At 38.8% G+C, this 21,169-nt stretch overlaps 6 protein-coding genes across 9 annotated transcripts; 2 read left to right on the top strand and 4 right to left on the bottom strand.

The window, feature by feature from the left end:
- The first annotated feature begins 126 nt into the window (after positions 1-126).
- On the top strand, positions 127-1,667 carry LOC108603112 (opsin Rh2). The gene is made up of 6 exons (XM_017991617.1): positions 127-253; positions 308-946; positions 1,009-1,119; positions 1,185-1,351; positions 1,410-1,443; positions 1,504-1,667. Exons 1-6 carry the CDS (start codon positions 176-178, stop codon positions 1,597-1,599), a joined length of 1,125 nt encoding a protein of 374 aa, XP_017847106.1. The 5' UTR covers positions 127-175; the 3' UTR covers positions 1,600-1,667.
- A 959-nt stretch (positions 1,668-2,626) lies between these two features.
- Positions 2,627-3,118, bottom strand: LOC108602656. Its single transcript, XM_017990802.1, has 2 exons — positions 3,051-3,118; positions 2,627-2,989 (listed from the first exon to the last, which is right to left on the bottom strand). Exons 1-2 carry the CDS (start codon positions 3,093-3,095, stop codon positions 2,678-2,680), a joined length of 357 nt encoding a protein of 118 aa, XP_017846291.1. The 5' UTR covers positions 3,096-3,118; the 3' UTR covers positions 2,627-2,677.
- A 1,714-nt stretch (positions 3,119-4,832) lies between these two features.
- On the bottom strand, positions 4,833-5,556 carry LOC108602458. The gene is made up of 2 exons (XM_017990580.1): positions 5,435-5,556; positions 4,833-5,371 (listed from the first exon to the last, which is right to left on the bottom strand). The coding sequence occupies exons 1-2, from the start codon at positions 5,486-5,488 to the stop codon at positions 4,913-4,915; spliced, it is 513 nt and encodes a 170-aa protein (XP_017846069.1). The 5' UTR covers positions 5,489-5,556; the 3' UTR covers positions 4,833-4,912.
- A 564-nt stretch (positions 5,557-6,120) lies between these two features.
- On the top strand, positions 6,121-8,151 carry LOC108604727 (endophilin-A). Of its 2 annotated transcripts, XM_017994308.1 has the most exons (3): positions 6,121-6,323; positions 6,396-6,492; positions 6,709-8,151. In XM_017994308.1, the coding sequence occupies exon 3, from the start codon at positions 6,774-6,776 to the stop codon at positions 7,884-7,886; it is 1,113 nt and encodes a 370-aa protein (XP_017849797.1). In that variant the 5' UTR covers positions 6,121-6,323; positions 6,396-6,492; positions 6,709-6,773; the 3' UTR covers positions 7,887-8,151. The 2 variants fall into 2 exon arrangements, with proteins under 2 accessions (XP_017849797.1, XP_017849796.1); XM_017994307.1 differs by having other exon boundaries at positions 6,121-6,492.
- A 2,631-nt stretch (positions 8,152-10,782) lies between these two features.
- LOC108603431 (ornithine decarboxylase 1) lies at positions 10,783-12,359 on the bottom strand. 3 transcript variants are annotated; one of them, XM_017992251.1, is made up of 8 exons: positions 12,213-12,359; positions 12,070-12,161; positions 11,850-12,007; positions 11,673-11,775; positions 11,449-11,622; positions 11,153-11,395; positions 11,026-11,094; positions 10,783-10,969 (listed from the first exon to the last, which is right to left on the bottom strand). In XM_017992251.1, exons 2-8 carry the CDS (start codon positions 12,076-12,078, stop codon positions 10,826-10,828), a joined length of 900 nt encoding a protein of 299 aa, XP_017847740.1. In that variant the 5' UTR covers positions 12,079-12,161; positions 12,213-12,359; the 3' UTR covers positions 10,783-10,825. The 3 variants fall into 3 exon arrangements, with proteins under 3 accessions (XP_017847740.1, XP_017847739.1, XP_017847741.1); XM_017992250.1 differs by having other exon boundaries at positions 11,673-11,796; positions 12,213-12,358; XM_017992252.1 differs by lacking the exons at positions 11,850-12,007; positions 12,070-12,161; positions 12,213-12,359 and having other exon boundaries at positions 11,449-11,615; positions 11,673-11,738.
- Positions 12,360-12,991: 632 nt separating this feature from the next.
- Positions 12,992-14,888, bottom strand: LOC108603430 (N-sulphoglucosamine sulphohydrolase). Its single transcript, XM_017992249.1, has one exon. It carries the CDS (start codon positions 14,632-14,634, stop codon positions 13,045-13,047), a length of 1,590 nt encoding a protein of 529 aa, XP_017847738.1. The 5' UTR covers positions 14,635-14,888; the 3' UTR covers positions 12,992-13,044.
- Between the last annotated feature and the right edge of the window lie 6,281 nt (positions 14,889-21,169).

The following is a 21,169-nucleotide window of genomic DNA, read 5'->3' as shown; positions in this document are numbered from 1 at the left end:
ATATATAATGGCTAATGGGCTAGACATAATCACAACTGACTTTGATATGTCTGTTGGCCAAGCTTCATTTGCATATAACATTGAACTAATTGGCTTAAAAATTGAAACGCTATAAAACTGAGCAGCGAAGCCGTGAGGCTTTGTTGGTTGCTGGCAGTTGACGCGTTGCTGCAGCATGGAGCGCAGCTTGCAGCTAGGACTGGGACCCAGATACGAGGCGCAGTCGAGCGGCAATGGTTCAGTGCTGGATAATGTAGGCATTATAGGAACTAGCTTAGTCCCAAATAATTGCTGTACTCATTGGCAGGTGCTGCCGGATATGGCGCATTTGGTGAATCCCTATTGGAGTCGCTTTGCGCCCATGGATGCTACAATGAGCAAGATCCTGGGACTATTTACGCTGGCTATATTTATAATTTCATGCTGCGGCAATGGCGTTGTTGTCTATATCTTTGGCGGCACCAAATCCTTGCGCACGCCAGCAAATCTGCTGGTGCTCAATTTGGCCTTCTCGGACTTTTGCATGATGGCCTCGCAGTCGCCCATAATGCTCATCAATTTCTACTACGAAACTTGGGTGCTGGGACCACTGTGGTGTGATATCTACGCTATTTGTGGCTCCATGTTTGGCTGCGTTTCCATTTGGTCCATGTGCATGATTGCCTTTGATCGCTATAATGTCATTGTCAAGGGCATCAATGGCACACCGATGACTATAAAGACGTCTGTAATGAAAATTCTATTCATCTGGCTGATGGCTACGTTCTGGACTATTATGCCCATGATAGGCTGGAGCGCATATGTGCCTGAGGGCAATTTGACTGCCTGCAGCATTGATTACATGACCCGACAATGGAATCCGCGCTCCTATTTGATCACCTACTCGCTATTCGTTTACTACTTGCCTTTGTTTCTAATCTGCTTCTCCTATTGGTTTATAATTGCTGTAAGTTGCCGCTTTATTTAAACTTTTTAATTTAATTCCATTTAGATTGGATTTAATTGCAGGCCGTAGCAGCGCATGAGAAGGCCATGCGTGAGCAGGCTAAGAAAATGAATGTGAAGTCCTTGCGCAGCTCCGAGGACTGCGACAAAAGCGCCGAGGGCAAGCTAGCGAAGGTTTTTGGTTTTGTTTATCTCTGAGTTGAACGTTTCATCTTAAATGCTTTGATTTAATTATTTAGGTAGCATTGACTACAATATCGCTTTGGTTTATGGCCTGGACGCCTTATCTGGTCATCTGCTACTTTGGCTTATTCAAGATTGACGGCTTAACGCCACTCACCACCATTTGGGGCGCCACCTTTGCCAAAACCAGCGCCGTCTACAATCCCATAGTCTATGGCATTAGGTAAGTGTGCCGCATTTATTTAAGCTAATAAGCATTTATTGCTGTCTCTTCCAAACAGCCATCCCAAGTATCGCATTGTGCTGAAGGAAAAGGTATATCGTTGTTAAAAACTCTAACTCAAGCCTTTGTTAATATTTATGTATTTGTTAAAGTGCCCCATGCTCGTTTGCGGCAACACAGATGAGCCCAAACCGGATGCGCCTGCTGCGGATGCGGAGACCACCTCCGAGGCGGAATCAAAAGCTTAAGACCAAATTCAACAGAATTTTATGCAATAGCCTATTAAAAGGCTACAAAAAAATTTCCAAAAAAAAAATGAGAATATGCTGTTAATAACAGCAAATGTTCAACAACAAAAAACATATATATTAAACAATTGAAATTTAAAGCAAAAAAGTGAGATTCAACAGAATTTTATGCAATTTCCTATTGAAAGGCTCAAAGAACATTTAACAAGAATTGTGTAATGTGAATAAGAATGAACAACAAATAAAAATGTACACATATGTATATTTAACAGTTGATATTAAATCCGTCATATTATCAGTAAATGACACAAAAATGTTTAAAAAAAATAACTGTACGAATAAAGATTAAACATATTTGCTACAATATTTACTAGCTTATATTTTTGTTAACAGAACTTTATTTAAACATTTTTTACTGCTCTGTAATGCTTGTAATACGCAATCAAAATTTAAATTAAGATTTTTGCCATTTAGCTTAAAGCTTTTAATGCTTAAGCTTAAGTTTCTCAGCTTTTTAAACGAAACGTTCTTGTCTAATGCGCTAACTAAGCACACGACAGATAACTGAATGTAAGAGTTATCAACAACACAGATACACACACACACACACACACACACACACACACATGCGGCCAAAGTAACTTTTGAGAGTAACGCTAATGCTATTGCCTTTAGCTCTTACCATTTACAAAAACTCTTATGCGTTTCAGCTACGTTAGCACAGATTTCGACAATTTGAATGTCGCAACTGACGACATCTTCGTCTGTTCGTCTAATGATTATAATTACTCAGTCACACACCCCCCTCAGCCACTCTTTATGGCCTAATGAGCAGACACACACACACACAGCAAGCAAGCAGTGAACACAATTGAGGCACATTGTTGTTGAGTCTAATTAGAATACAACGGCAACAAAGTGAAATTTCTGTGCCCGTCAGCAAACTCGAATTTGCGTGCGTCTCACTGATGTTATCATGAATATGGCCATTATCGCAACACAACGAGCAAATAAGACAAGCCAAAAATTAAGCCAACACCACAAAGCAAATTTCTTTATTGTTAACAATGCTTGATGCTCAACAGAATAAACCTGGTCTGGAGGCACCCGAGCTGGCCCACTGACCGCTCAGCAGTTCGCTGGCGGAGGCCATCGATAGCCCCAGATATTTCTCCACGCAGGCATAATATGTATTGATTTGACCATTCTGACGCAAATTCTGCTCGCAGTCCTCCTTCAGCATTTTCTTTAAACTGCTCATCACATCATCGGCATAGCCATGCGCCTCCGCATTGGGGGGCAGTTTATTCAGCGCCTGTTGCAGTGTGCCTTCGGCTTTCTTGCCAGCAAGCAAGGCTTCCTCTACGGTTTGTGCCTGCGAGTGCAGCGACTGTAAATAGCAACAATTAAAAGCTGCGGTTGCAATTGCCAATGAAAATTCATTTGCCTACCACACAAGCCAAGACAGCGACGCAGACCAGCACTTTAGTCAACATTCTCTCAGCACTTTTCAATTGCAACTGTCTCTGCGCAGCTGCTGCTTTGTCTATATGCAGCTTGGTATCTAATCTGGCTAAGCTTGGCCATAAAACTCGTGTAGCTGTTGTCAACAGCCTCAACCTAATTAAAATCTAAAAAGATCTTGCTTGCAGTCGAGATAAACTTTAAGATTTATCGCAGACTAACGGAAGTGGCAATTCTAACGGCTTTCTTAACACACGCTACCAATATTAAGTAGCTGCTGATAAGAAGTGCGAAATGCAAACACCACTAGCGTCTGCTAAAGCGGATGTGATGAATCAAACAAAACAACAATAGCAAAACATTTTTAAAATAAGCAAAAAATGAATACAAAATAATTAAAGCTGTGTTCAAAATTCTAATCTCAGCTCTTAAGCAGAATATTTAAGCAAATAATTTAAATTAGTGCACAATTCTAATTTGCAAACATTAAATTTTGAGCGAGCAAATATTGTATTTTAACTAACTGTTGTTGCTGTTGCCGCTGCATAGCGCCAGCATGCAACACGCATTCTAACTGCCAGTCAAAGCCGCAAAAAAATGGTTTTGCCTCAGCGCTTCGGTTGCCTGAGCTTTTGACGCGGGATCTGTGGAGTGGGTTGGGAGTTAGGCGTAAGTTTAGCATAAAAATCCACAAGCCCAAATAAATTTGCATACATGCGCTTATAGAAACGAGTCGTGTGGCCATGCTGTTGGCTTTTTGTTTTGGTAAGCGATTTTAGCATAAACTTTAGCTTCAACAGCATTTGATGTATTTTTTTTTCTGTTTGTTTCTTTGCCTCTTTGAAAAGCGCTGGAAATGGCGCAACTTTTGCATTAGCAGCGCAGCGGGGGGCGGCGGCGGCGGCTGTAAAAGAGGCGTGGCATACAGTCAACAAGAGCTTGACAAAGTTCAGGCCACACATACCCACACACTCGGAAACATAGCCCAGTTGCTTGTAATGACACAAACAAGCGCAAACGCAAGATTCAATCTTGGGGCAAATATTTCAATTAAGTGACAAAACTTTGCACTCGTCCTGATCCTTGTAATTCAGCATGTCATGCTGGTATGTGTGTGTGTCCCATGACCAGCGGCTGTTACAAAATTTACATTTAATTACATATTTGAATTTGAATTTGAATTTGTGCTTGGCTCGCATTTGTTGCGTCAACGAGGCGTATGCGTCATTTGCCTTCAATGCTGCTGTTTTTGGCTTTGGCCATTTGTGGCAAATCTTTGGCTCGTTAAGCCAAACCATTTAATCCTCTTAATGCCACCCTTAACACACACCAACACACACATACACACACAGACAGAGATAAACAGAGTTGGCCACTTGGTCAGCCTGGAATATTCATGTGCAATGCGGCATGACAGCAAATGCTGTTCAGCTGGCCACAAGGGCTGCCACAATGGCTTCAAGGATAATTGAAACTACTTGCAGCATTGGCAGCATAAATCAACATTTGCTGCCGCTTTCAAACGCATGCACTGGAAACCTAATGGTCAACAATTTGACTGTGCAAATGCCACAAAGAAGACGCACAAAGAATTTCAAATTTTCGACGACAAGCGCCACTCTCGGCATCAACTTGGAGAAATTTAATAAAGCATTGGGCGGCTAACGCTAAAGCTAAAGCACTTGAGTGGCCTGCTAAGCCAAGGCAACGTTTATTTTATTTTGGCCACATCAAAGCAGGTCAAGGTTCAAATAAAAATTCATTGGCAATTTGCTTGCTGGGCTTATGCTTTATTTAAGTAAGTATATCGAATCTATACTATGTTGGTGTATTGCTTTTAGTTGAATATTTAGGCCTTAGGGCCAGCGGGGGCGGCTGCGGGTGCGGCGGTGGTGGCTGCTAGGCGTGCCTGGAACTCATCATCGATGGCTTTCAGCTCGTTCTTGGCGGCCATCAGAATGGGCTTAATGCAGCGAATCTGCATCCAAGGCAGCACTGCAGTTCCGCAGTTGGCGAAAGATGTTTGGGTATTGGTCATCACATCCTGCACCCGCTCGGCCAAGTCAGCTGGGAAATTGGGCTGGTTAAGCAGCTTCTCGGCTTCCTTTTGCAGCACCACCGACTGGAAGAAGGCGGTGACAGAGAAGCCACCGAATGTGGGTGCTGGTGGCGCAACAGCTGGAGCAGCTGGTGCAGCACCAGGAGCAGCAGCTGCGCCGGGTGGACCGTTAGCGAACATGCCATTCAGGTAAGGATTGAAGGCAGATGCATAGGGATTGGCCGCGGCAAAACCACCAAAGACTGGACCCTGCAAAACATTTTTTAATTAAAATATTTGCAAATTAAATTGTAGTTTTTTCTTTGTATTCACCTGTGCATTGGCGCAGGCAATGGTAACGGCAAGCAGTAGAATTGCGAATTTCATTTTGTATGCGATTCGATTTCGTTTTCTTCTGAGTGTTAGTGGCTCAGTCGTAGTAGTTTTCAGGGAAGACTAATATCTGGCTACAGATTGGAGTGGTCTTATATACACATAGGCAAAACAACATTTGCTAATGTTATCGCGCTCTAACGTTCTCACTGATTTACATGTTTGTTTATCAAATGTAGTAGCTTAAGTCAACGATAAAATTTATGCATTTTGCAAAAGCTGCTGACTCACCCAAAGACGTCAGATATGCGCTAAAGTACCAATTTCGTTAACTTACGAATTCCATTTGTTCATAAACATTTATATGTGCCGCTGTTTTTTTTATTCAAAAAACCGTTGACTACTTAACGTTCGTTAAGATTTCAAATGCTAACAGTTTGCAACAAGTTGGCAGCACTGTTGCACGTAGCTACGTAAAAGCGCGTGTAAATAAACACCGTAGCAATAAATAATGCACGTGCTACATTACAAAATAATTAAGCTACAATTGTATACAAGATTTTTTTAATGTCATATATTAACAATTTAAATTTTAAAACGTTATGCGAGCACCAATTGCGCAAGGGTATCGATGTATCGATATTAGTATTCAGAACCAACAACCCTAATACATATGTTTTTCACATCACCAAAATTTTTGTACATAGCTTAATATTGATTTACTCAAAGAGGAAAAACGACCCCCGCGTCTAACATAACAAGCCCGAAGCGCAGAGGGAGATATAGTAGTAGTAACGACAGTCCAGTCCTTTCATTCAGCCAGTCCTTGTCGGGGCACAAAACTCAAGGTTCTTCTGCAAAACAAATTTGTCGCTTGGGCTACAAGAACGTGTGCGTGTGTGATTTCGAGTGAAAGTGCCATATAGTCTGAGCAGCAATCAGTTTCTGTTTCTTCTTCCAGTCGCTGGCAGAGCCTCATCAGTAGTAGCAGCAGCACCACAACCACCACTACCATAAAATCTAGTGTCCGCCCCCGCAAATTGAAAAGTGCACGCCGCGTAAGTCGTCCAAACGTTAAAAATAGAAGCATAGCGCATAAGCAGAGATATGTACCATATAGAAAAAATTTGAAATTCAATTTAAGCATTGCCGTTGGTCAATCAGAGGTGGCCAATCAATTAAATTGAAGCAGAGTGTGGTGGCAGAGTAGAGCAAAAGCAAATAAGTGAAAAAGAAACTGGCAAGTCAACTAATTCCACTAAACCCGTTCACAGCAAACCCGCGTCGTTGACATTGAACCACTGACGGTAGACAGACGATACACAGAGAAGGCAACGCGATGGCTTTCGCCGGACTGAAGAAGCAGATCAACAAGGCGAATCAATATGTGACCGAAAAGATGGGCGGTGCAGAGGGCACCAAGCTGGATTTGGATTTTGTGGATATGGAGCGAAAGACGGATGTCACCGTTGAGCTGGTGGAGGAGCTGCAGTTGAAGACGAAGGAGTTCCTGCAGCCCAATCCCACGGCGCGCGCTAAAATGGCAGCTGTCAAGGGCATCTCAAAGCTGTCGGGACAGGCCAAATCGAATACGTATCCACAGCCGGAGGGCCTGTTGGCTGAATGTATGTTGACTTATGGTAAGAAGCTCGGCGAGGACAACAGCGTGTTTGCGCAAGCGCTCGTCGAGTTTGGCGAAGCGTTGAAACAAATGGCCGACGTCAAGTATTCGCTGGACGACAACATCAAGCAGAACTTTTTGGAGCCGCTGCATCATATGCAGACGAAAGACCTCAAGGAGGTCATGCACCATCGTAAGAAGCTGCAGGGCCGGCGTCTCGACTTTGATTGTAAGCGTCGCCGGCAGGCCAAGGATGATGAAATTCGTGGTGCTGAGGATAAGTTTGCCGAATCATTGCAATTGGCGCAGATTAGCATGTACAATCTGTTGGAGAATGACACTGAGCATGTATCACAGCTCGTCACCTTTGCCGAAGCACTTTACGATTTTCACTCACAATGCGCAGACGTGCTGCGCGGCCTGCAGGAGACACTGCAAGAGAAGCGCGCCGAGGCAGAGAGCCGGCCACGCAATGAATTTGTCCCCAAGACACTGCTCGATCTGAACTTGGACGGCGGCGGTGGCGGCGGCCTCAATGATGACGGCACGCCGTCCCACATAAGCTCGAGCGCCTCGCCGTTGCCCTCGCCGATGCGCTCGCCCGCCAAGTCAATGGCCGTTACACCATCGCGCCAGCAACAGCCCTGCTGTCAAGCGCTCTACGACTTTGATCCGGAGAATCCCGGTGAATTGGGCTTCAAAGAGAACGATATCATAACGCTGCTAAATCGCGTCGACGACAATTGGTATGAGGGTGCCGTCAATGGGCGAACCGGTTACTTCCCGCAGTCGTATGTGCAGGTCCAGGTTCCTCTGCCCAATGGCAACTAAGTGTAATCTAACTGTAACTGAATGAATGTTGGTTTCGCCGTCTCATGTACGGCGTGCAGTTTGGCAACAGCACATAACACATAAAAACAAAAAAACATATAGTGGGCATTAAAGAAAAAGTAGTTGGGTTAAGTTGACGACGATTTAGAATGGTTTAGAGTTACGGTTACGGCTTAGCTAGAGCACAGCACATTCACGTGGCCATAAAGCGATTGATAATGCGCAAAATTTCAAGCAGTTGCAGGCGAAAGAAACAAAAAAAAAACAAAACAAAAGTAAAACAATAACTAACAAATTAATTGCAATTAAATTAAAACTATGTAATTATTGTATTAACAAAATCAATTTACAAAGCGTTACAAACGAATATCAATTTTCAAATGCAATGCTTTTTAGTCTTTTCAATTTCAACAAAATCTAGATTGTCATATTAAATTTAATTCCTAAACAGCAAGCGCACTGGGCCGTATTACAAAAACAAATCTAAAAAATGAATTATGTATTAGCTAGTTATACATAATATGCATACATACCATATTATACATACTATTTATTATTATATGTTGCGTTTCTTATGCTAACTCATAAACACATACATATTGTTGTTATTTCTTACTTTCCTCGATGCGCTCTCTATGCAACAAAAACAACTTTTGGAATAACCTTAAAGCTACCTTACTCTCTATCTCTCTCTATCCCACATCATATACCTATTATACCTTCAAAAACAAGAAGCATATTGTATTTATTGTATAATCCTATACTGATATTTGTGCAAAAACAATACTCCCCCACTCTATGCCTAGAGACATACGATACGATAACAAACAAAGAAAACTAATAATTACATTCTTGATGTTCGTTGGTAAAATACAAAATCAAATTTTAATCAAATTATTCAAAACGGATATGCAAAAAGCGTTTTTTGTATTTGTATCCTACTTTTTGCTCCTTTTTATGTGTGTTGTTTTAACTTTTTTGTTATTTATATACATAACTATTATATATAAATCAAATATATATAGAATATATTTATTAAGCATATTATCTACATGTATATTTACTATTATGTATTTATTATAGCATATACTGAGCAGCAGCGTAAATACAACTAATAATAACAGCATAAATAATAACAATAATAATAAACGTAACAACGTAACAAAATCCTCCAAAGCAAATTAACAAAACCTATAACTCTAGTTACAACAATTCTGAAAAACAAACAACAATTACATAAATACTGATATTAAACGTTGATAATAAATACATATAAAGTTAAGTGTGCGATAACGCAAAAAACCAGTCAAGTCAGTCGAAGCATAGCAAAGAATTACTAACCAAAATAAAAGTATAAAACAAAAAAGCTAAATGAGTTTACTAACAAATTTAAAGTTAGTTGAAAGTTATAGTCAAGAACCGAAAGAAAGTCAGCTGAGTCAAATATATAACATGTTGCATGCCCATGCGCTATACGAATTATTGTATATAAGCAAGCGTATACAAAATTAATAATATTTATAAATTTATTAATAATAAATTAGTTAATGAAGCAACATATTTCAATGGCTAACTAAATTGCCAGCAACAACTTCCAGCGCTGTGCAATTTAGTTTGACTTACAATTGCAATTGCGCATGGGCACGAATAAACAATAATAATTATAATTATGCATTTGTGGGCGGACAAGTTAATAGTAATATATATTATACACACACACACACACAGAAACACTCACACACACATAAATACCAACAAAATAATACAACAAATTATATAAGAATTACGCTAAACTGATACCCTAATTTATTGTATGCAAAACAAAAAAAAAAACCAAAATTAATTACATTTAATTTTCAATGTGTCTTTCGTTCAAAATCATAAAAAAAAGGAAAAACACAACTTCTTGCTCTTTTATTTGACTGCTGACCTTACAGCACGACCACACCCGCCGCCCCTTGCCGCTTACCCTTGCTGTTAGCCTTGGCTTTAGACACGAGGTCTGCGCTCTGCTTGTTGCGTAATTGTAACAAGGATGCTGCCGGGTAGCTCTATATACATCGCTGGCGCCAACAAACCAAGCAAAGGCGCATTGAAATTTTCGATTTTCCACACACACACATACATACAGACAATGAGCGTATCCAACCCCCTTTTATAGCGACGCCCCAGTTTGTGGGCATGACATTGAAATGTGACGCAACACCCCGCGCTACACCAGAGCCATGCCACAACTCGTCTTGAATTGAGGTCATGACGTTATTCCCGAGGATTCTGTGCGTGTTGCGTGCTCCTAAAGCTGGGAGAAGGTGGTTGTGAGTAATCTTTTAAGTTGAAAGCGTAATCATCATTGTTGAGACTTAAAAATAAAAGTTAAATGCGCAACTTTTATATACACTTTCAAGGCTTTGTTATTTTAAACAATTGAATATTGTCCAACTTGTCGTTGCCAGTGTAAAATTGATTGATTGGCGTGTCATAAACATTTAACCATTTGCCAGCAGAGTTAAATGCGTTGAATTCACCACCAGTATGCGCACAATATCCGTTTCCTCTTTTAAGTCTGCATCGCCCATCGGATGGCGTTGATTGGAAGCCATTGGGGCACACTTTGCAGTTGCTTAAGTATGATTTGCCAAATGATAGGCTCATCATCATAAGCATTTTTTACAGTGCGGTCCGCCCAAGTGATAACGCTCGCAACATTACTATACGCATTTTATTTTTGGAATGAAGCTACTGATAGGCAGACAGAAAAATATTTAAAAAAAAACTGCACATTTTATTTATTGCGAATTTGATTATGTTATCAAAAAAAAAAAGAATTAATATTTTTAGAATTGTGCAAATAACAAATATAAAACTATAAGCTAATTAAAAGTGAAATTTATTGTGAATGAAAAAGCAGTTTAATAGAAATGCAATACATATAAACTAATCTAGTTCTGCTGCTGATAGTAAACAACTTTTGGCAATGGTATGCCATTAAATTTTGAAGCCAGACATAACGTATAGGCGCCCATATTCGGAAAGGCTAACAGATCTCCACGATGTAGTCTTGGCAGATACAAGTTATCAACAATCTGCATTAAAAAGAATTTAAAATCGTATATTTTAATAACTATAAATGTATACGCACCTTGTCCGTAGAATCACATGTTGGACCCCAAATAGTTGTTTTGTACTTTTGCTGCTCCAAATGGTTTTCCTAAAATAAACATAAGGCTTAAATAAATTGTCAATATCATAACAAAAGCTATACATACCGAAAAATACATGACATTGCTAAAATCTCTGCCAGTATCAATAAATGAACCATATTTGCCATCATTTATAAAATACATAATGCTCTCCAGCTGTCCAAGAGCATTGCGCATTTCACGTTTGCCCGTAATCTTGCAGACGAGTGTAAAAGCAGCTTCAACAAAATAACGACCCGGCTCGGATATGCACTTGATGGGCTCGTTGCCAAAGTATAGATCAAGCGAGCTGCTGATTGTTTTGGCTATCTAAGCAGAGACCAGATTAAATTCATTTTATATTGTATAATATGTTTAGTTACCTTTTTGAAAAACTCATTGTTACCGCCATGATAACCACCTCCAATATCCACAAAGTTCATATCATAGCCCAGCATTTTGCCAACATCATAGAGCTCTCTAGCTGTGCTCAAGGCGCGTACAAAGGCCTCCAAGTCTTCGCACTCACAGCCAACATGAAAACTGGTGCCTGCAATCTATAAAGCATTAATAGCTCAAGCTTTACTGATAAGCAGCTAATATCTACCTTTAGTTGAAGGCTTCTAGCCAGCAGTATTAAGGCTGCAGTATCCGTCTGCGCTTCACAGCCAAATTTTTTACCCAATGGCCAGCCGCAAATTTTGGCATCGCTGCGAAAACGTAAAACAATGCTGTAAAAATAAATATATTAATTTAAATAGTTGTTTATATTCCACGTACATACTCTGAATTTGGAAAATGTTGTTTTAGCTTGAATAATTCAAATTCGGTATCAACAGTGCTGATATTAATCTGATGCTGTTGAGCATATTGTAAATGAGACAGCGGCTTGCAAGGATGTGCAAATATAATGCGATCACCAGTTACGCCAGCTTCAAGCACCTATAAAAACATAAGCTAACATCAGAATAAAATAAATCATTAATAAAATCATTTATTCCAACCATTTGCATTTCCTCCACTGAAGCACAATCAAATCCAGCGCCGAGTTCAGCCAAAGTTTTGACAACCAGCGCATCGTTGTTGGTTTTCACAGCTGTTGCGACTTAGTTTATTAAAAAATTATTTAAAAAACTATTTAATTTACCATAGTATGGTTTGATATTTGGCAAACAATCTTGCCAAAGCTCAAACTGCCGCTGCACTTTGGTTAAATCACAAATGTATATTGAATGTTCTGTTGCGTTGTCTTTATAAAGCTCCTGCGCAATTTTTCGAAAATTTAATTCATTTTTATAAAAATTTATTTTGTTTTCTCGCAATGTTCTCATAATGGCTGCACTCAATAAACTGAACGACAAAATAGTCATGCAATGCTTTTCATTTAGATTACTTCGGTTAAACGAACAGATTTCATTTCATTTAATCATTGCAAAAAGTTAAGGTTAATTAGCAAAAAAGCAAATCATTCATAAATCTCGCCCGTTTAAAAAGCTGCTTAGGATCGGCGCCAAGCCGACTAATTAAGACTAGGTATAATAGAGAACTTCCCAAGTCTTGCAGAAAATGTTGAGTCGGACTAATTAATAACCACAAAAATATTTGCTTCATAAAAAATGCAAAATGTATCTTAATGTTCTGAAAATATTCATAAAATTAAGCAGAAGACATTCGACTATTAAAAGTATTTATGGAAGAACTATATTCTGATCAACAATGCCAATTAAAAACTTGGTCGGAGCTACTTTATTTATGTATTTATAAAAACAAAATATAATTTTTTCAAAGTTTATTTAGGTACCTTTTTAATTTGCACACATTAGTAGATTAGAATTCACGATTAGATGCATAATTATATTTATAGGTTAAAGTACAATCAACAAAGAATTTTACATTTATATTATATTTATTAATTGCAATTGGCAATGAAATTAAATAGTTTAATGAGTATTTAAGTGTGTGGGAAATACTGTATTTAATTAAATAAGCTCATAGGCTTCATACTGCGTGAGGACCTTACGCTTGGGCCTTTGCAGCGCTTCATGCCCGAGCGTCAGACAAACAGGTGCGTCCTTGAAGACACCCTGGGACTGCAGCACAGCATGCGGCGCACAACGCCAAGGATCCGCTGTATCCACCTGCCATTTGAAGAGCTGTTGGCGCAGCTGCTTCAACGTGTCCTTGTACTTGGACTTATCAACAAGATTAACACGCTCCAGAGCATCGGCTTTGATGTCGTATAGCTCCCATTCGGGTCGCTGATAATACTGCAATAGTGTGCGATACCAGGGCAGCGCTTGCTTATTGATAGTGGCATTGAGTATTTGCTGGAACGTGGGCGAGGTATAAAAGTCTTGATCAATGGGAAAGTCGCTCCAGTAGTTGAGATTGTGAATGAGCTTGTAACGACGATTGCGCACCATGCGCATAGGATAAGTCATGGTAACTTCGTGATAGTTCTGACTGCCATAGACAGCATCCTGTTCCTGCGGCGCGGGCTCTGCTTGCAGCACAGGCAGCAGCGACTTGCCACTAATGCGTGTAGCATTGGGCGGCGGCAGCTGTAAAGCATCCAGCACACTAGGATAAATATCCAACAGGCTGGTCATGGCGGCGCTAGTCTCATGATGACGATCTGTGGACTTGGGTGAGCTTATGATGAGCGGCGAGCGTATGCCATGCTCATAGAGATTGGTGCGTCCACCAGGAAACGGCGGTCCATTGTCTGAGGTATAGATGACCAAAGTTGACTCAGCCAGACCAGCAGACTGCAGCTCACGCAGCAGCAGGCCAACACCCTGATCCAGTCTGGAGATGGTCATATACTGCGCTGCCAGCTCCTGACGCACTATATCCGTATCCGGCAGCCAAGCAGGCACCTGCAGATTGCGCCAGTCATAGTATATTGGCTTCCAGTCGGGTATGCTTCCCATGCCCAGCTCGCCGCTGCCCCAGCGCTCGCAGAACTCGCCAAACTGCGGCGTAATGTGGCCACAACGATGCGGATCATGAAAACCCACCAGCAAGAAGAACGGACGCTGCTCACGCTTGGCCTGTGCCAAAAACTCACGCGCATAATGCTTAATGTTGGTTATATTGCGGCCAATCTGATTGATCGAATGCTGCTCCTCCGTCTGCTCATAGTCAAAGCGAAAGTTGGCAGCGCTGCCCACATGCTTCTTGCCTATAATGCCGCTCAGCACGCGTCCATTGCTCTGCTCACGCAGCACATTCGGCAGCGAATTTATCTCAGGCAGCACATTGAAGTTATGCACGCCTTGATGTAAGCCGTACATGCCACTGGCATGACTTGCTTGCCCCGTCAGCAATTGTGCGCGACTTGGACTACAGCTGCTGACCGAGCTAAACGCGTTGTTGAATAGCAAACCTTGCTTGGCCAGTGCATCCAAATTGGGCGTCTGGCAGTATTTGTTTAGATAAGCGCCCATTTCAAAGCCTGCATCGTCTGCCAGCAGTAGCAACACATTTTGTGGCGACTCCGCAGCGCAATTGCCGCTGCCAAGCAATAGCAACAACAGCAACGAGGGATATAATATATTGACATACATTTTAAATGCAAAAACAGCCGCTGTCCAGAGCCAGACAATCCGTCGACACGCTGCTCCAGAGTCCAACTGATCAGCGCAGCTCAAAACGAACTGAAAGCAACGCTCTCCCGTTGCTCGCTCTATTCCAATGCCGAGATTCCAGTTTTAATTTCGCTCACAGCAGGTCTTGCTGTCACTGGAATATCTATACAATATATTATATGTACCTTTAATTTGGACATTCACTTTGACCGGCTTTCTTTGTATTTGAAGCTGACTTGTTTATTCTAGCTCAAAGCGAATTTTTTAATATTAAAATATAATTACATTGCATTGAATTGAGCTTGACTCAGCTTTAAGTTCAATAAACTGTACTTTGAATACAAATCTCAGCATGAACAAGCCTTACTTTAATTTTCAATTCCCTTAAAATTCAATATGTTAATCATTTGTTTTTAAAAACTGTTTACTATGCATATATTAAAATGTTAAATATGCCTATTTTTATAGTTTTTCTATAGCTTGTGTTTATTGTTTACTGATAACTCAATAATAATGCACTTTGGACTGACATTAATTAGCATGCACATGTCTGCTTGAAGTTAGATACACATATGTATCTTTATTTAGTTCAATTAGCAACAGTATTAGCCATGTTGCTTTTTCCTGTGAATTAATCATTTTCGTTTACATGGTACAGTTCCAAATATAAAACACCATTTTCTATTAGCTGCGGATTTAGCTAAATCTCTTTTTTATTTACATAATTGCTATAAGTAAGCCAGCTAATGCCTTGACATTGTGCATTGCTATTATTAGCCAAGTCAGCCAACCACCAAAGTGCGCGACATTATATAATTCGATTCATAAGTTCAAGGTGTGGGGGCTAAGCCAAATGAGGGGAAATAACCATAAGCAAGAGCTAGCAAGCATGTTGTTCAACACTCTGGCAACCTGGCAAAGAGCCAAGCAACCAGCTGTTTTTACTTTTGGCCCAAAACAACGTAAAGCAGCTGTTGTAATGTTTGGGATTGTTGCATCAGCCAAACCGGCATAAAAAGATGGCGAGAGCTCAAAATGAGAGAGAGAGAGCAACTCTCTCTCGCTCTCATGTATGCTGCAGATGAAAAACTTTGCACACTACACAATTTATAGCAAGCATTTGCGACTTATAGAGCTTATATTTGATTTAACAAAACTATTTATATTTAGTAGTTACTGATTCATTTGCACTAAACTTAGTCTTATTATCATTAGTGGTCGTGTGGCTCATGATGACAAATACTATTTTCTTAACTGATAAGCAACACCGCAGGCTAAGCACATACAAAGATAAGCAAAGTGTGCTTGATATGGCATACAGCTGATAACAGTTATATCTAAATAATTATAATCAATCAAGTATAATCAAAATGGTATTTAACTGATAAAGTCAGCTAATAAAGTATGCAGTGCATATATAATTAATGTAAATACATTTTTAATAGCAGCTACAAAGGTCGTTACAACCTTAAGAAGACAACACTTTGAATTAGCATAGAATACAAATTAGTTTTGGAGGCACGGCAACAGCAGCATAGGCAAATGTAGCTGAGAGAGGTAGAGCGAGCGCAGAGTGAAATCAAAAGAGAGAGCGAGCGTGACGTGAGAGCGCAGCGTCTACGTCAGCAAACGTTTATCAACAGCTGAGGCGACGTAGTTGTTGTTGCTAACTCTTCGCGTCCAGTCACTGACTGAGCGAATTTACTGTATTTTAGTAAAAATACTTCGGTCAACGTGAACAGAGCAACAATTTTTGATATCGCAAGCAGCAAAAAGCTTAATACTGTGTAAATCAAACGCCAATTTGTGAAATAAGGTTTTCGTGTGTGTGTGTGTGTGTTAAACTACACTATTAATAAATATTTAAATACAAGCTTAATGGCATCAAAAGCTGAACAAAGTTATAAAGATTTTGTTTTCAAAGAACAGTAATTTCTTTGTTATCTGTTAAAATACTATATAATAAGTGCGACAGCAAGTTAAGCAAACAACAACAATACAAAATAAATTTAAATACATTTTGCGCGCAACGCAATTACATTTAAACATTTTTAAATTTATTGTATCTCAGATATCAGCTGTATCTAGATACTATACGAAGTGCAAAACGCAAGCGTAGAACAAACATTTAATCTTATCAAAACTACAGTCAGTGCATTTGACGACTGTGCCGTTTAAATATTATGTTGGACTACTCTTCTGTTGCTGCCACAACAACAACAACAAACGAAGAGCAGTCGCCTAACCATCAAAGAGATCTGCAGCAGCGTAGCATGCAACATTCGCCTCTCTTTGTCTCTATGTGTGTGCAACATTCACAGCAGCAAGTTCCCATGTTTATGCGTATGCGTGGCTGGCATAGTACAAACAATTTTAATCACTGTAACAAGTCCAGCACCAACACGTGTTACCTAACCTCCAACAAGACTCTACTAAAGCGCTCCAAGGGGTTGCGGAAGAAGTGTAGCATTATTCGCGGTAATATTCGCTATTTTCGTATTTGAAGTTAAACGATCCAGCAGCTAAGAGAGCTTATCAGTAAAGAGGAAATAAATTGCGTCTACATCGGAACTTGCTAGCCAAACGCGGCAGCAACATGATGGACGGTAAGTTGATACCCTAATCTCATTTACTTAGTTACAAATTGATAGACGAGCCCTCGATCATAAGGTTATTAAACTCAAACACATATATACATACATATATGTAATATGTAATAATATAAAAAGCTTGTAACGAGACCTTTGATCGATTGATCATTAACAGCCCTTGATCTACAAACTTGATTACAATATAGGCCATCATTGTTATGTTTAATATACATATATTCTATTACAACTAAATCTATTTATTGATTAAATTAAATGATATTTAATTAGCTGTACCTTACCCTTACATGCTGTATATCAATTGACGTGGGCCTTGGCAGCAAAATCTGCGCAGTCACTCTTACCTTGTGATCGTTGCAAAAGGCCAACAATATGTTTGATTGTTCGCTTTCGCATTCAGATCTCGTGCCAGTTTGCGATTGGTACTAAAAAAAAACCCCCCACCTATGTATGTATGTACATATGTATGTATCTATTTGCCATTTGCTTAATTTAGGCAAAAATTTCCACGAATTTTGTGGCGCTTTTAGACAAGTTGTATTTGTTTTTCATTAGAATTGGCACTTGGCACCCGCCTATGTATGTCTTTCTCTAACTAACCTACCATATCTCTTTTTCTAAACATATATACATACATACATATTTGTTTGTATTGTCGCATTACATGTATCACATGATGAATGCCAACTGCTGAAGATTGAACAAAAGCTTTTTGGTTCTGCGATTTTTTGCGTTGGCAGCATGACTCATGAGTTTTTTTTCTTGTCGATTATCACTTTGGCACACAAATGCGTAAGTATGTATGTGTGTGCTACTAAAGATCTTTGTGTTGGTGAGTTGAAAGCCCTGCCACTCTCTCTCTTGAAATGAGCTTTTATCTATAGCATTAAAGCAGTTGATGACTCATATGAAAGCTTAGCGTTGAAAAGGCTGTAAAAGCTCAAATTCAAATCCCTAACGGCTACTTTTTGTAAAGAGCTTAAAGTAATCGCAAAAGGTATCCATGTATGAAATGCACAAATAATTAAATATAAATTATACAAATTTTGTACATAAATAGTTATAAATAACTACGATTTATGTGCCCTATTAAATTGATTTAGGTTACATTTTAAATTGTCTTATTAAATTGATAAAAGTACATACAATAAGCTAAAATAAACTATAACGTGTGTTAACCAAATATCGAATTTTAAATGTATATTGTGCATAGACATAATTGAAATATGATTCATAGTTAAACAGGTCAATGCTTTTTTAAAAGTACCGGCCGGTTAGCTGACCTACGTAAATATAGTCTTCAGGTTTGAGGTAGCAACGGATTCTATAGCACTTGTGGAATGCAATTTTATTGCTGTGACGTCACAAGTTCTAAGCGTGCTATTTAAGTCTTGACAATTTTAGACAAAGTAAAAGTAAATAACTATTAAATACTTGATTTAATATTGAATAGAATTATAAATAAAAATGTTTAAATATATACATATGCATAGAACAAATCAAACAAGTTAATCTAATGACGTAACAGCAACAAACAAAAGCTTTTAATATGCTTGCGTTACCCACCACTTTATCGACTTGTAGCAGAGCTTTGCGATTGTGTGAGTGCATTGTATCTGTGTGAAAGCTTTGCATACAAAATTATCTGCCTATGGCAAACTGGTTTCTCTCGTGCTTTTTGAATTTCACAACGAAACTAAATTCAGTAGATTGCTGCTGACACAGTCTTGTGCGCTTTTTCTGACTTGACTGCCGCGTATTTAGCGATCCAAACGTTCAATTCCAAGTGAATACTAAAAGCAGACAGTTGATTCACAACTGAGTGCCCAACTTAAATGTGAAAAGTGCAAACTACTAAAGCTAATACCAGTACTATTCCTAGTTCAGGATAGAAATTTAAAACAATTGTTGTTGTTCTACGTGGAGCAACAACTGCGCAGTTAAAGAATATTTTCAAAGTCAACAGTACTTTATATAAATCGCGTAGCTACAAACACAAGTGCGTTGTCTTGTTGGTGGCGTAAGGTACCACCAAAGTAAAAAAAACTTAATTAAACAAGTGAATTTTTCGGTCGGGTTTTCGACAACCGGACAAAAGCGCAGAGATACAACCAAAGCGTTTATGTAAGTAATAGCTTAAAAAAAATTGCTAAGCAACAGTAGCATATACACCGAAGCGTGGGCAGCATATAGTATATTTAAATAATTTCGCAAAAGCTTTTAAGTGATATTAAACAGAGCCAGCCGGCCGCCATATTGAGAATACATATACATATGTATGTGTGTGTGCGTGCGTATTTACAAGCCATAAAAATAACAGCTGCCGTCATAACAATACAGATTTAAGAATATTATTTACTTACTTTTAAATGTACTTATTTTTTAAAAGAAAGCTTGTATAGACTTACGTTAGTGATATAAAGCGCTTTGGGGATTTTTCCAGCAATTAATAATTGCTTTTCGTTGTTGCTGCTCAATTTGATAGTTAGACGCGATATGGGCACAATTATCTATATATTATATTTGCACTTGGGGCTTGCTGACGTGTTTGTGCTTTACAATTATCTAAATGTCAGCTTGTTCAAGTTTTGTCGCACGCTAGACTCTAATAAACAAGAGTAACCAACTACTGATTAGACTGAATACACACACACAGATACAGATACAGATACATACACACGTATGGGTGGGGGTCTGCATGCCTTTGCACTTGTTTGTTTTGCCGCTTGGCGGCCATTTTGTTGTTTTTGCCCACATTTGTTGTGAAATTCAATTTGGAGCTTTTGGTCAGCGCACACCTACAGCAAAGCTTATTGATATTGATCAAAGTTATAAATAGCGTAACTTTAGGGGAATTTGTATGCTATACTATAGTTAATTAGTTTGTAATTTATTTAATAATTAGTTTAATTGCACACGCATAATAATTTATTTAACTATTTTTTGCTTGCAGTCTAAAAGGGAAGTTTCGCAGACGACTCTTTTTAGAAATTGTTTAGAGTTATCTTAACAATTTCATTGTTCCTTTCAAACGGAGAATTAAAAGTGAGTATCTAAATTTAAAACGTCATTTTAATTATTAAGTGCAACCACTGCTTGTCTCTATTAACAAACATAACTAGTTTATAAGCATGTTATATGAAAAAAAGCAATATGTAAATATAAGAAAAGAGGAGTAAATCCCACAAAAAAGAGGAGCATATCCCACAAAAAAAAATGTATATACGAAAAGAGGAGTAAATCCCACAAAAAATTAAAAGAGGATTAATTCCCAACAAAAAAGGAGTAATTCCAAAAAAAAATAAAAAAAAAAGTGCAACAAAAAAATACAACACAAAAAAACACATGTACATAACAAAATGGAAAAAAAGGCAAAAGGAAAAAAGGAAAAAAAATGGAATATTAACACATGAAAAAAACGCCAAACAAAAAAAAATAAATATATAACACTACTCATTGAACTAGTTACACAACTTATCCAACTCGCTGTATGAAATCTGCTACACTACGACTCAAAGATCGGCTATATCAGGGCTTAAATGTTGCCTATTAATTGATATAACTGATCTATTGAATAAATTAAAAATATACCCATGGCACCATGGGTATAAACTACATTATGTTCATTATTGGCGCGAGCCCTAACAAGGATCTCGCGCTTTATCACGCCGTCGATCTGTGTAATAACAAAAACTTTTTTCTTTTGTCTACTTTTCTTTCACATAAATAAAAAAAAAAACCAAAACTCTATAATGCGCTTGCTCCACTCATCGGCACATCCTGTAATAAATCTTAAACAAAAAAAATTATACAAATTTGATAACTTTGTATAAATTTTGAAATCCTGTCGAAACGAAACCAATGCAAAATACCGTTCACCAATTAATTAATTAAATAAATAATAA

Source organism: Drosophila busckii, chromosome 3R (assembly GCF_011750605.1).
Source record: "Drosophila busckii strain San Diego stock center, stock number 13000-0081.31 chromosome 3R, ASM1175060v1, whole genome shotgun sequence".
Lineage (NCBI taxonomy): Eukaryota > Metazoa > Arthropoda > Insecta > Diptera > Drosophilidae > Drosophila > Drosophila busckii.
Note: the sequence above shows the minus strand (reverse complement) of the source record. Positions and strands in the feature narration are given on the sequence as shown.